This window comes from Saccoglossus kowalevskii, chromosome 17, assembly GCF_978046115.1.
Source record: "Saccoglossus kowalevskii chromosome 17, keSacKowa6.1, whole genome shotgun sequence".
NCBI classification, from domain to species: Eukaryota; Metazoa; Hemichordata; class Enteropneusta; family Harrimaniidae; genus Saccoglossus; species Saccoglossus kowalevskii.
Window position 1 is genome coordinate 30,585,482 of NC_140657.1, and position 15,352 is coordinate 30,600,833.

Consider the following 15,352-nt stretch of genomic DNA (forward strand, 5'->3'; position numbering starts at 1 on the left):
CGAATACCATTGTTAAAATGGTCAGGGGAACAGTTTCTTTGTGTAAAAAAACAAAACATCTGTAGTAAACTAAACAATATAGTCAGTCACTTTGGTGTTACTTTGTCAGACAGGATTCACAATACAAAATTTGTCAGAACTAAAAATTAACAATTGTCAATTCTAAGGACTACCATAGTTCAAGATTAGTAGACCACAACGTGACAACGAGAATAAAAGTGCACAGAAACTAAAATTGACATGCATTGTATGCTGGATCATTAAAATATGATACATAATAAAATAAAATACACTACTTTTTTTATGGCACAAAAATTATCAGATTTACTTTCACAGTCAGTTTCAGTTTTCATTGTTAGTAAATATTTAACGGGGACTATGTCATCAATAATCTGTTATTTTCCTAACAGGTGGATTTCAAGGTTGTGGACATGGTCATCCTAGCCATCCTGGTCAGTTACATTGGTCTTGCTGCGGACAGTTAATTAAGGATTCTGAATGCTCACCAGTAATGACACATCAAATTACAGCTGCTGACAACAAAGTGACTTTATCTCCAACGTTCCAATCAGTGTCTTTATAGGATATATTAGGTTATACTGTACAAATTGTCTTAGTTTGTAAAATCACAAAATTGAGACTTTATTCTCATGAATATCCACAAATTACCGGAACTGGTAGTTAGTGGCAAAAATGTAACATTTTACAGTAATTTTTAAACAGTTATAAAGACACACATTTTCCCACTTCCAGAAAAAGTATTTATAATTAATTCACATCATGCTAATGAATTTTGTGTTATCTCTATATTATTAATTTGATTTCTATGAATTGCTACTAAGGATTTATTATTGTATTTACCGATATTTTATCTCATTTTGAATGATTGTGAGACACAGATTAACAAATTTAATGCATGATACATGTAAAACAAATTAAAACTTCATTCTAATTGTATAGTGTTATATTTGACTTATTTCTCATTATCATATTTTTAAATTCATAATTCCATAACAATGTATAATTATTTAATTTTTTAATCAATGAAAAACAAAGTAACATTCACCTAATAAAGCAATGACATCATGCATGGACAATGGTGTAATATAATAATATATTAAAATGTTTTTTTTTTGTATTTTATTCAGAATGATCTGAAATAAGCTATTTTTATTGTGAATTAATCATACAAACACATTTAACACATAGTTTAGAATATGTGAATGCAATATTGAATTTTGAACTAAAACTTTGCCTTGTATAAATGGATTTTGAAGCTAAAATGACCACAATTTGTGGTTATTCATTAACGCTTCTAAACAAGTCCATCAGGATTCCAGGAAACATCTTGAAAATATCAAGGTTATTTACAGTCACTCAACTCACCATATAGCCAAGATTGATCATAATAAACTGTTTATTTGTATACAAAAAAATGATCATGTTGTTTGATTAATTTGAGCAAAATGTCAATTTTTAAAATTCTTATCCTGCTGTAGTTGAAAGTGAAATTACTTTTTTGACTTTTTAGCACATGATGGCTACACATGATTACTTACCAGAACGCACTATTTTGTAATTAATAGAAATTACAATAGTTTGTGAATTTGTATTGAATAAAATATCGTTTTTTAGTAATACAAGGTGTCTTGATGTGTAATTTTATTGATATGGCAGCCTATAGAAGCCAACCATGTTTAGATGTGTCTTCCTTGAACTGAACTATTTGTGCTTAAATGAATAGAGATATTTCTCCATGAAACCTTTAAAAATGTTTTGGCATTTTGACCTCTAGAGGGCATACTAATAATTTTTTACTTATTGGGGCAATCTTTATTTTTTTATCTGCTTGTAATTTGAGATTATTGCAATGAAGATAAAATCCCCTATCACTTTTTTTGATATGACAATCTGAATCATAACTCTATTGTCTGTGGTTCCTCAAATTTTAGCTAAATATTAAATATCAAGTCAAATATTTTGGTCAGACACATTACTTGTAGCAGACTATTTGCACTTTGGACAAATGTGTTCATTGTATCATTTATATGAGCTGACAGTATCTACTTAATTCTCATGATTCCTATAGGAAATAAAAGTATATGGATTAATTTAATACTATTTGACTAATTTACTTTTTTGAAAAATGTATTCAGCAGCAAGCTGGATGTAGTTCTCCCTGCCAAACTAATGCATGTGCAATTTAATGAACGAATGAGAATTCATACTAGTATCAGCTCATTTGAATGTAATAAAATACTTTTTTCAAAGTGCACATAAATCTTATGAAATTAGTTTGTATGCTGATTTGCACATTGTAGAATAAAATCTGCAGTGTCTTTGTCGTTAATGAGTGACTCCTGGTGTTGCTAGTGTACGCTTGTTTGTAGCCTGGTAACATGATGGGAACTGCACCCTCCACCGACGACTACAATCCTAATAGAGGCAACAACAGGTTCAAATCCAGAATGTCATCAATTTTGCTTCTTTGGCATTTGTTAGTATTGCATAGTTTGGTTGCTGGTTTTTTTCTTTGTAGTGCCTTATTTTATAAATGGCTTGTGCTATACTAGCACTATAATACTGCCAAAATAGCAACTATCCATTAAAAATACAACCATCCTTTTCGCGAAAATTAAACTGGTAACCACCCAACAAGTCAACATCCTCATATACCTGGAAGTAAAATTAATTGGAAAATGAATAAAATCTGGGAATTTTAAATCAGTAGGCTTCTACCTTAACTGCAATGCATTGTAATGGCAGGTCTGGTCTCACTGTAACAAAGATATGTGATAAAACGCAAGGTGACGTCTTTTCTCTAGAATCCATGGTAAGAGGGGGTATTTTTTATAAAAGTTCACATGTCCACGAGAACCTAAGAAAGGTAAGTTTCACTTGGGCAAATAAAAACATAGATTGTTTTTCTGCCTGAGAATTGGTACGCTCCCGTTTTTATGCCTGTCTATTTTGCGCTATCGACAGTTAAATTTACTTCTTCAACCTTCTTTCTTTTTAGTCTGAAATCTTCAAGTTCTGTTCTGTTTTTAAAAATTCCTGGAGAGTGGTGATTTGAAAGGAATAGTTCTCTCACCAGGGATAGCGTCTCTCGGGTTTCTTCGACTGTACACCTGAAATTAGTCCGCAAAACCAAAATAGATCTATATGTTCGACACGGAAACTAACTAAAGAACATTAGTTAAGTAATAGAAAAACACGTGCATTTATATACATTTATAGAGATGTTTTCCAAATATTTTATGGGGACAATAGTGACAACTTCATTTATAAAACTATAAATTGCGTATTGACTGGAGCAAGTGGGGTTAAGGTCAAAGGTCAATCACTTTCTGTGAACTTTGTGGGTTGCTGGACTTTGTTCATTTTCTTCCGTTGGGTTATCAGATATTGTTTACATGTATTTTTCTTTCGCTGACTTCTTTCGTATCTCACAACTTGTTTCTAGATGTAAACCAATGGATTTCGGTGGGAGGATAGAAGGCTGGTTGAATGTATTTGGTGAGTATTGTTTGTGACTTCATTTTCTTGTGTGAAAGTGCACTGCATCCCAGGGATGTAACGCGAAGACGTCTTTCGCTTCCACGTGAGGTTTCAAAATTGCCGCTTTCTGTTGTCAAAACTTGCAATATAACCAATTTTGTAACGTAGCCTATGATTTGTTGATTTTCGTTGGAAGGATGACCAGTTATCAATATTAACCCTGTTTTAGTAAATCGACACTTACAGACGATCTTTTATTGATGTTTGAATCGAGTATCTCGGGTCGTCGTTCTCGACACTTTGCGGTGTTTATCAAAGCTCGGCGGCGTGAAACATTCACATACCACGTTGATTTCAACAAAGAACTTGGTAACGCTTTAAAGTTGCTTTGGAGATGCTGATGCCAGTATTTTACGGATAAAGTGCCACATGAAAAGACTGAAATACGATTATGTAGTCAACGTCATAAGAACAACGGTTGTCATGTCAGCGAATACAACCTTATTATGAAGCACTTGACCAAGGCACATCAACATGCAGCTTTCTCATGAAGCATGTCAACTCGAATCAAGACGTTAGTACACTGAAAGTAACCTGAAATATAAACTCTGTCATAGCGATGGATATTCATGAACCATGGAATGTTTTGTTTCCTTCTGTAAACTTAGCAAATATTCATGCACCATTTAATCCTTATTATATAATAATAGTACTGCAGAGGGAGAATTATTTGCTGGGTTTCATTTTCTGTTATTTCAAATTCACTGCTTTGTGAATGAAACAACAGCTTCTTTAGTTAACTGTGCATATTTTTTGGGTTTTAATAATAGCGCATTTTGTGAAAAAGGCAAAAAACAAACAAGCTATACAGTGCATGTGAGCAGCACTTGAATATAGTAGAAAAAACGATGGAGGTAGAAATGTAAAGAATAGGTATTAACTGTTTATGTCACCATAGAACGTGCACTCACACTTACTAGACGACTGAAATGTTTCCTGTTTCACATGATAACAAAAAATAAATAGTTATGTTTAATTTTAATACTGTTTTTTGAAAAAAAATAAAAATACATGGATGCAATAAGTATATGCACCATCTTGCGAAAACACTGACAAATTTCATCAAACATATTGAGTGCACAACCTATATGTGAACTAACAATAAAATGCAGATCTTGAACCGTGGTAATCTGTGGGCACAAACTTATTGGAGCATCAGAACAGTATCCTTCATGCCTTGTTTCATCTTTGTTTACAAGATTCCCTGAAGCATAATCTATTAAGCAAACAATACACCTGTTTTCTCATAAATCCGAAATTTCAGGACTTGATTGCACTTTCCAGCATTCACAGGAATAAAACTGTGTGTAAAAACTGTGGCTAGTAGTCTTAAACCTCAGACCTCTAAACGAATTCTTTTGGTGGTCTGAGCTTGAACAAAGGCTCTACAATCCCAAGTATTACATCAGTGCATTATGGGAAATGCAATTTGCATGGTCCACCCAGTTGTTTATTTGGTACACAGCTTTTATTTTTTTAATAGGTAGGTGTTAATTCCAAATGCCAACATCTTTTGCTACACTATCTGCTTTGAAAAGACTTGTTGACATGCTTTGTTCAATACCCAAGGAAGCCACTCAATCTATTGAATGCAGTTTGCTTCACTGGTGGTCCACAGTGAAACACTATTGCTATAAATAATACAGTATTGGATCATTAGGGTGGTTTTTTTGTTTCCAAAAAATTAACATTTCTAGAACATAATAATAATAATAAAGATAATTTATTGCATCCTTAGAAATACAGTGTTTCCATCAGTTTATAGCAACAAAAGTAAGATATTAAAAAACAAAATAACAAAATAACTATAGCAAATAATAAATGATAGATTTTAGTGTTTTTGTTAAGTATCTTTCTCGTTTCTCATTAAGAACGAGCTGTGTATAAATTCTCCAACAAGTTTGATTACATTTGTGTTAGAATTTGTCATTAAGTATGTAAATTTCTGTTGGTCAGTTTTTGTTTCATCAGGAAACTGTATATTTGAGAATATATCCATTCGCAGTGTGTGATATTTTGGGCATTTGATGAGAAGATGCATTTCATCTTCTATGTCTGCTAAAGTACATTGTTTACAAATCCTGTTTTCCAAAGAAATTTTAGGTTGGGTATGTCTACCCTTTTCTATTGCTAGGCTGTGATTACTTGTTCGGAATCTAGAGACAGAAATTCTATGTTTTAGATTCAGTATAATTAAGTAACTTTCAAAGTTGTAGTTTGTTTTGAATTGAGTATATGTTCTCAACTTAGGTTTATCCATAATTGTCTCCTTCCAGAATTCAATATATTTTTGTTTAATATTGTTTCTTATTACCAAACGCTTCAGCGTGGTATTAAGATTTTGTTTTCAGGCTTGGGTGGTACCAAGGTGGAAAATGGTTGCACATATGGGGGTAATTCCTGGAATTGCAATAGAGAGGGTTCAGGCCGAAATACATATATATAGTGCTTCCATGTTTCGTCTGATATTTCTGTGGTATTCTGCTGCTGTAAATAATGCAAGATTTGTTCCGAAATTCAGTGTGTTGTGTGCACTCCAGGGTTATTCGTTTTTTTGCTCAAAACACCCCTATTTTTTAATGGCAGAGTCGAATAGTTTCACTCCCACTGGGAAATCTGCATTGTTACTTGAATGAGAGCTAACTAAACACATTTTGCAGACCGGCGAAAGTGTATGCAACAGCCAATTTTAACAGCCTGTCACGTGATTTTAGTCTGAATGTCAACATCAAAAGAGGCTAATCCATTTACGCAGGTATAACTGGGAATAGAATATGTGAGGGATTGTATCAACAGAGATGTGTATAATGAAAAGTAACATCTATCCTTCTTTTGCATCGCTGAGCATTTCTGTTTTAGTATACTGGTTTGAAAATGTTGAATTTGCATGATTTGCAATGTGTTTTTTTACTGAAACTCCCCTATTGATCGAATCCCGGGTTTGAAAGAGAACGGCACACCACGTGATTCGTTTGAATACAATGGTGAAGGCACGCAAGCATGACTTACGTTGTCAGCAGTAGTCGCTGAGCTTCACGCTACAACTTCACTTGTGATGTTGCTTGTTAGCCGTGGATTGAATTAATCTTGATTACCGGTTAAAATGTTGCTTATTTGGCGTTGGTGATCTTTATTTGGAACTGGGTAACGTCGCCAGCAGAAACCTCCTGGGATTTTGATGTTGATGGTTGCGCCTCCATGGCAATCGCTAATTTTACTGCGGGTGGATCTTCCAAGAGCCCTTCGGGGTTTATAAAACTCATTCAACATACATAACGTTCTCTCAATCGTAGTAGTCCATGTGATGTACACCTAATATGCCAAACATGTTGCTGAACGATTTTGCCAATGAAAACAAGCCGGTTGGCGATCCACTCCACTAAAAAAAACTAGCAATATGTTTTCGGCTGTTGCTATGGTAGGACATGAACGTGAAGCTAACGTCGGTTTATAACTAAAACCGGGCACCGTATACAAAGTTCGCAAAAAAAACATTCAGTCCTTAGAAGTCATTTTATTTTATTGCTAGGACGTATGCTGTTGTTAGGGATTGGTCAGTTACTTCGGCCTGGGGGTGATCAGTAGGGGGGTTACCCTGTTTTTGATTTTGCGAATGGGGGGGGGGGGTCACCCTGTTTTCCACAATTCACACACGCGCTTATGCATATATTTTTTTAAATTTTATTTCAGAACAATAGATTAAAAAGTTAATCGTACAAATGTGTTCTTAATAATAACTATTACCCATATTGCCTATAAATTTGTTGATGCAAAAAATGTTATAGGCTAAATATTTTGGGGTTGAAGTTGACAAATAACTAACAGATTATGCAATGCGGCAGAGCCCCATGCAATTATACAGTTAAGTTTTGAACACATCCCAAGTCCATGTGATATCAGATTATTTTATTTAAAGTCTGAAGTCACCTTGTATAAGATATTTACTGGATTTATCCAATTGTAGCTGGAGACGGAAAAACACAGCAATTAGTACAAAGAGCAGTGACAGTTTTTGTTCAGCAAATCAAAAAAGTTAAATGGATTCATGTATATAAATAAATAGTTTTTTTGTTTTTTTAACTTTTAAATATGCATATTTTGCTCTGTAAAATACCAAAATCCAACACAAATTTATACAAAAATCAAAGTGTCCTTTGTTTTCATAAGCACAGACTGTGCTTCAGGTGTAAAGCTTTCCTGGTCTATAAGATATGAAAGATATATTAAATCCAAATTAGTTTTCAAACCGCCTAGATTCAAATCCATCCTCTTTTCCTATCTTATATAAAGGGCGTTTATTGAGTGAGTACTCCACAGCTTTGTTTTTATTTACTATCTTTAGCAGCATAGATTTCCCTACTTCCTGCAGCCTTTTCTGTAGTCGTTTTTTGGCTTTATGCTTCCCCCTCCTAAGGTGACTAGTCTATTAAATGCAAACACTAAAAATTACGGTAAACCACGATATTTTCAATGCACATCATACATTTTGTAAACATGTCAGAGCCAAAACTGTTAATGTTTCTTTGTTTTTCGGGGGGGGGGGGGTCAGCATGTTTTAAAATATAATGTTAGGGGGTCGCCCACTTTTTGTTGTTGATAGGGGTGGGTCAACTGAGATTTACAGCTGACAAAATGGAATCTGCCGACCCCCCAGGCCAGAGTAACTGAACAATCCCTTAAATTTATTATTTCCAACCGATAGTATTTTCTAGATTGCAGGCAGCATTTACAGTTCATTCAAAGTTCAAAGTTGCGTCGGGATTACGTTGATACAGTGTAACAATGTCGGCGTCGGTGATCTCTTACCGGTGTGCAATGTAGCCAAAATAAAAGGCATAAATACAAGACTAGTGGGAGGTAATAAATTTGGGGTCGAAAGTATTCAAAAAACAGTTTTTGGCTGTTGCCATGGTAGCTGTGGACCAGGATTGTTTTGCCAATTAGTGACGGTACGACCTGCCTGTCAATTATAAACAAAATTAGCCAAGCCAAACAAAATCTCAGTAAATTGTTGCCCACACTCAAGCGGATTAGAATGAGCTACAATGCTTTTTAATCATAGAAATGTAGGGTGTGATACATTTGGCATGAAGGTATTAAAAAATTCAGTTGTTGGCTGTTTCCATGGAAACGGTGGTCAGAATTTGTTTTCAGATTTTACCAATAGTAACTTTGTGCCCACACTCAAGCTGAGCAAAATGAGCTATGTCTGAGGTGTTTTATCCAAAATTTGTAGGAGATACATTTCCTGATAACTAGGGTGAAGGTGTGACCTACCTGCTAAGTTTGAACGAAATCGGCCAAGCCAAACAATCACAGAAGAATTAATACGTGAAAACACTAGAAATCACACACACACACAGATACACAAAATTAAAGTGATTTTAAGGGCAATCCAAGTGGAGCGAATCGCCAATACCATGTTCATTTGCATATTGACCGTGAAAATACCAAAAACATCATTGCATGGGTGATATGCAAATTAGTTTTAGTCAAAATAAGTTACTGCTTAGAAGTACCATTACTGTTGTTCAAATTTCATTTCACTCGGCAAATATATTCATGTACCCAAACGTAAAGTATCGTACTTCTAAATATTGTTTATTTCTGCTATGTTTCGAAAAACGCTACTCTTGAACGGACTACTTTATTCGCTCTCAGACCCTCATTTGCATATGGGGTGTGGAAGTACCGATTTTGATTTCAGGGACGAATCAAAATAAACTGCAGTATATATGTAATAATGTGGAATACTTCCTTTCACTGTGAACATTTTTCCGCTAAAATAAATTCCAGTGAAAATGCCATTTCCCTCATACTCTATTGAGACTTGACACAGCACAGTGAAAATTTGATTCACACCGTATGCTTGAAAACTTTTCATCGAAAATAAATTAAGTGAAATTCTGTGTGATTTCATGAGAGTTGAAAATGAAAAAATTATATGACACCCAACCCTACCACTCCATACACAATGTAACCACACCTCAAAAACATCCTATTTGAATTCATGAGAAATTTAAATAAACAAATTATATGACAACGAACTTAATTATAATTTCAACCTCTAGTTTAGCACTGATTAAATAAACTACCTCGTCTTTATGCCAACTTGAAGTTATTCAATGCCTACACCAGTGACTTCAAAATCTATGTTTCAATTCCAGGAATTTCACTTGCTATTAATTGTATGGGAGTGCCAGTCTTTTATTTTCTATTGTAATGTCAATTTCTTGTGATTACTCGGAAAATGAAGCTGTAACCACAGACCACAGTGCTGCAACTAAATCCTGGTATAAGCACCGTTAGGCAGTCTTGAACTATGCATGTGAAGCCAGCTGAGAGGTATATCCAATCCTATAGATTTCTCATTGTTTGGTAACTATTTGCTGCAAATGCAACAAAAATCAATATAAAAATATTACCCACACAGCATTCTACAGGTTACTTGTTCTCTTTATATTTTGTTTTGTTGCATTCAATTTGTCATTGATATTCTTTATATCTAATGTGTTATCTTCCTTATTTAACTCTTTGTAAATTGACATAATCCATGGGAGTTTGCAGTTTATCTGTTCATGGTATGCCTGTTTTGTTAAATTACATTCTGGAAGTTCTTTGATCCGTGCCAAATACTTTATAAGATTTATTTTGATGTCTACTAGTAATGGTAGTTCACCTATTTCTGCTCTACAAGCTAGATTTGATGAAAATTTATTCAATCCAAGCATTCTTTTACTAAATTTCAGATGGGTTTTCTCGATTGGTGTAATGTCCCATTTATTATTTTCTTGAATTTCGAAGCCCCATACATCTGATCCATATAATAGTATTGGTCTTATACATGTTTTGAATAGGTGTAACATTGTTTTGCAGTCAGTTTCTTTTGGCACAGAAGTCATCATTGCATATAAAGCTCTTGTGCCATGAAACTATCATCATTGCAACTAATGACATTTCAGTTGCCTCTTCTCTTGATGTCTTCTCCCTAAACTTGAACTTTTAAATCACGCGTGTATAAGGGTTCGACTCAAGCCGGCTCAAGCCAAGTTCGGCTCCAATAAACCCTCAGGTTGAATTTCCATAAGGTTGAGCCCCGACATGGCCAGACCGTGTATACGCATCGGGCCCAAATATCGGAGCTCAAATCATGCCCTCAATCGTCTTCTTCAAGTAAATTCTCATTTCAATTATGGCAGAGACAACATCGTTCGTAATTTCATGTAATTTCCGGCTTGAAGAAGAGGTATGCGCCCTAATAATATCAATTTGACAGAGTAAAGAACTACTGCGATAGATTGATTGATAACTCAACGAGAAACAGAAAAAAAGCGTACAAAATTATGTGACAAAAACTTGAAAGAACGACTGAACAGATTCAAAGATAAAAATCATAGAAGTGGTCACAGTATGGGGACATGTTTCTAGTAGGTTTAGATTGACAACTGTTACACATATCACAACAGTTGGACAACTACAAAATGGTAATTTTGCATGACAATAACCTAAGCGAATAGGCTGTAATACATTTTAGCTGCTGGGTCTCCTGTTTCTTCACTGACTGAGAAATAGTATGTACATTATTTGCTCTATTACCGGTACTAGTTGTGTACAAGTTACCTTATGCCAGAGATGTGCCTAAGTCTTATTTTTTTGATCCAGCAGTTTACGGTGGCCGCAAATTTGGGTTTATGTGCAATTCTATTGAAGATGTGCTTCATACTGCAACAAATACAGCATTTGTCATGGTATAAAAATAAAAATAATTTTCATTGAAACTGTATTCAGGTGTGGTATCTTGGTAGAGCAAAAAACAACAACAGGACTGCAATGGATGACAACAAACAAAAATGAGAAAAATAATTACTATTATTATTATTATTAATAATCACTGTTATTCTTGTATCACTATAACCCTGGTTGACCTCAAAGTCAGTTCATACCTAAAACCCTAGCAATTTAACCCCCAGGGGGGGGGGGGTAAATCTTTTTTTATGTTTGTTTATTGGCAATTAAAATAAACACTTTGGCTTGGGAAAGTGTATAATAATACTCCTTTTTTAGTAAACACAATTTTGTAGTCATGGTTTGCTATTTAAAACTCAATACTGCGAAATACTTTATTTTAGCTGGAATTAATTTTCGCTGAAAAGACATTTTGGGTGTTTTGTATGGAATTTATTAGTCCCTGTTCGGACGCGGTCCGAAAACGGGGACTTATGTTTTGACCTCTGTGTGTCCGTGCGTCTGTGCGTGCGTCCGGACCTGTATCTTAGAAATACCTGGACCAATCACAATCAAACTTCACACATACATCATACATGATAGTATACATATGCACGTCAATTTGTTTCACGATCTGATTCAAGATGGCCGAATGGCGGCCATTTTTGTGCTAAAAATTTCTCGGCTGTTTACAGATAGATTTTGTTCAAACTTGGTATATACATTAGACATTATGGGACCTTAATGCAAATAATTTTGTTTTTCAGATAAGATTCAAAATGGCCGACTGGCGGCCATTTTGTTTTAATGAATGTGGTTCTCGTGCCATATCTCTGACTTGCTTTCACTGATTATGTTCAAATTTTAAATTTTCAATATACATCATGTCATAAATAGACAGATATATTGGTTTGATGATCCTATTCAAAATGGCCAAATGATGGCCATTTTTGTGCTAAAAAATCATCAAATATCAAGCATTTATTGGTGGATTTCGTTCAAACTTGGTACATATATTAGACATTACAGGTTCCTGATGCACATCATTTATTTTTCAGATCGGATTCAAAATGGCTGTCTGGCGGCCATTTTGTTTTAATGATTGGGCTTCTAGAGCCATATCTCTTACATGCTTTGACTGATTATATTCAAATTTATATATTCGTTATACATCATGTTATATATATACATGTATTCAAAATGGCTGATTTTGAATGCTGTTCCAGAGCAATATCTCTCAATATGGACAAGTACTTTTTTGACGATCAGATACAATTGTCAATCATTTTAATGTTAAAAAATCATATTCCTGACATGGTTATATTCCAGCTATATTACTATAAACAAAACTATATATCTTAAATTTGATAACTAACGGGGACTGTGCCATGCATGGCTTGTTTTCACTGATTTTTGACGAGTTGAATGTAAAATATAGGAAAAAAAGTATATTCGCTGGATTTTATTTTCACGGAATCTTTCTTTCAGCGAAAATAGCGAAAATAAATTACAAGTGAAAATAAAGTATTCTACAGTATTACTAACAGATGATCCTTTGTTACTCATAAAGTGCTGTGCCATGCTACAATGTATATAATATTGAATATTCTGACTTTGAGAGTGAAAAGGGCTTGAAAGGCCCATTGCTACATTTTTCAACTTTTGTGTGAATTTTTAAAAAAATGGTTTATAACATAAATTGAAAACTAAAAATGAAAACAAATTGAAGAAATGTAACTGTTTCTTCATGGTTTAAATAAAGCTCTATTCTGTAAATTATCTCAACTTCTTTTCCACCAGATGACACTGATGCAATAGTAAAGCATGGTAATGTACAGCAAATCAAAGTCATTCACTGGAAACCACAGTTTTGTATAATATCTTTAGAAGACCAACACTTGTACCATTTCAACGATGAACAGGTTAGTGAATAGCGCCCTCTAGTGTCAAGAATTATGGTGCCCAATTATCTGTTTCATGAAATACTGTAAAACATGTCTTTTTAGCTAGCAGGTTATTTTAGCTAATTTAGCTAATCTGTAATTTCGCTAATTCAAGATGCAGCTAATTTAACATAAAGTATATTCTCACAGGGAGATAGTCGACACTTTAGCGAAATTAAGATTCTGTTAATTCATGCCAAGAGTCAAATCCGCTAAAATTGCATGCAGCTATTTCAACATGTTCTACAGTAATCAGCATGTACTGATGTAGTCCAAAACATGGAAAATAGTTTCTGTGGTAAAATGCATGTCAGGAGAGATGACAATGATATTCAATATTCGGAACTGTTGCCTGGCACAACAAATCTAATATATGTTATAAATAATAAATTTCACATCAATTTTTATAATTTAACTAGTCAAAGATTCATTTCAAATTGAATAAAAGGTCTATTTACTAAGAAAATAAAGCTTGATGGCAATCAAACGGTAATCATTAAATTATTCCAATTTTCAGTCAGCAGAAGCTATCCAACATGCCTGTGGTCTTCCATGTTTTCGTCTTGACAAAGGTGATATTTATTTCTTCAATGAGTGGGATGTCACTTTCAACTATAACCACCCACAAGGTAAGACTCATGCACTCCTATGACTCACCTTAATAGTTTATCATTTGAATGTGAGGGAATTGCTTCAAATATTTGCTCTATTATTAGCACATATGCTTACAGAAATTCCAGAAATTTTCTACGTCAAAATAAGTAATATTTTAATGGTTCAGTATACAGGTAATACAATTTTTGGTTTATATACGCTTCTATTTGAGATGCCCTTTTATTAAAGCAAATATGGTTTGTTATTTTTACTCCCATGTGCAAAGCACACAATGGGAGTTTATGAAGTTAGTGCTTCTGTATGTTTGTGGTGTCATAATTATGACGACTTTCATTTAACTTTAAACCTACTAAACCTACCAAGTGACGACAGACCTACTAAATCACAACCCTCACTATTTTCATAATTTGTATTAATATTTAATCAAATTTAAGTCAAGTTTGCGTAGCATAGGGGTTTGTAAGGGGGATTTAAGTTAAGTTACAATTTATTTATTATATTAATTGTACCATACCTATTCCCTTTACTAAACTTCACAAACATTTCTATGTTAAGTCAAAGGATATTCAATTTACTTTCAATATTCAATTTAATATACCCTATATAGGAATGCGTTTTAATTGAGTTCATATCGCAACTATATTAAAAGTTAATTCAACTATATTAAAAGTTAATCAAATGTGTGTTGTTACAACGATGATAAGGTGTGTTTGCGTGTGTGTGTACGCCTGTTCCATAATTATTGATTAATTTGCATAATAATTACCAAATTAAAAAAAAAACAATTATTGCATTTCAATATATAGGGTACCGTAAGTGCCTTGGAACAATGTATTAGTTTTTGATTGAAATTTGAGCATACTAACTACATAATCATCACATTTCATTGAAATTTGGTTCATAGATGTATTGGGGTAATTCACAGACGTGATAAGTTTAATATTGAAAAACATGATTATCTAATTATTATTAGCCAATTTTAGATATCTTGAAAAATAAGATTTAAATTGAACTTGTGCTTGTGCTCTGGAATAAATTAGACTGAAAACCACAGATGTAAAATCAAATATATTTTCTGTAAGTATTATAAACTTCAATAATGTGGATCATATTGTGTTCACGTTGTACGTCTCAAATAGCAGACACATGTTGGTTGTTAAGCTTGTTTGAGAGACTAATGAATTGTTAATACGTCTCCAATCTACTCTCACAGGAGTTTTTTCTAATCATTCTTTGATTTTAATTTTGTTTGTTTTTGAATAATGTTCTTATAGGCATGAATTTGTCTGTTCTGTACTAAGACAGTCATTCGTAACGATGATGAATTCTCAAATACTTCCCACAATTCATGAATATTCATGAATTAGCTTATCCCAAGAATGATATAGAAATGATCTCTTAATAAAAACAATATGTGATTCATAAGCATACTGTACTTTATCATTTATAAATGAAATGGTTAATCACAGTCTTCAAATTCTTTTTATGTAACAGCATCTTATGATTTA

At 33.6% G+C, this 15,352-nt stretch overlaps 2 protein-coding genes across 2 annotated transcripts in view; both read left to right on the top strand.

Moving 5' to 3' along the window:
- The window catches only part of LOC100378116 (E3 ubiquitin-protein ligase TRIM45-like), a 32,171-nt gene extending 31,588 nt beyond the window's left edge, over positions 1-583 (top strand). The window contains exon 5 of the mRNA XM_085491989.1: positions 411-583. Coding sequence (XP_085348115.1) covers positions 411-583 — 173 coding nt within the window. The remainder of the gene's footprint in view (positions 1-410) is intronic.
- A 2,790-nt stretch (positions 584-3,373) lies between these two features.
- LOC144360336 (ras GTPase-activating protein nGAP-like) overlaps positions 3,374-15,352 on the top strand; it is a 134,555-nt gene continuing 122,576 nt past the window's right edge. Inside the window, exons 1-3 of the mRNA XM_085492311.1 lie at positions 3,374-3,519; positions 13,087-13,208; positions 13,747-13,858. Of these exons, the coding sequence (XP_085348437.1) occupies positions 3,417-3,519; positions 13,087-13,208; positions 13,747-13,858 (337 nt within the window). The 5' untranslated portion in view covers positions 3,374-3,416. The remainder of the gene's footprint in view (positions 3,520-13,086; positions 13,209-13,746; positions 13,859-15,352) is intronic.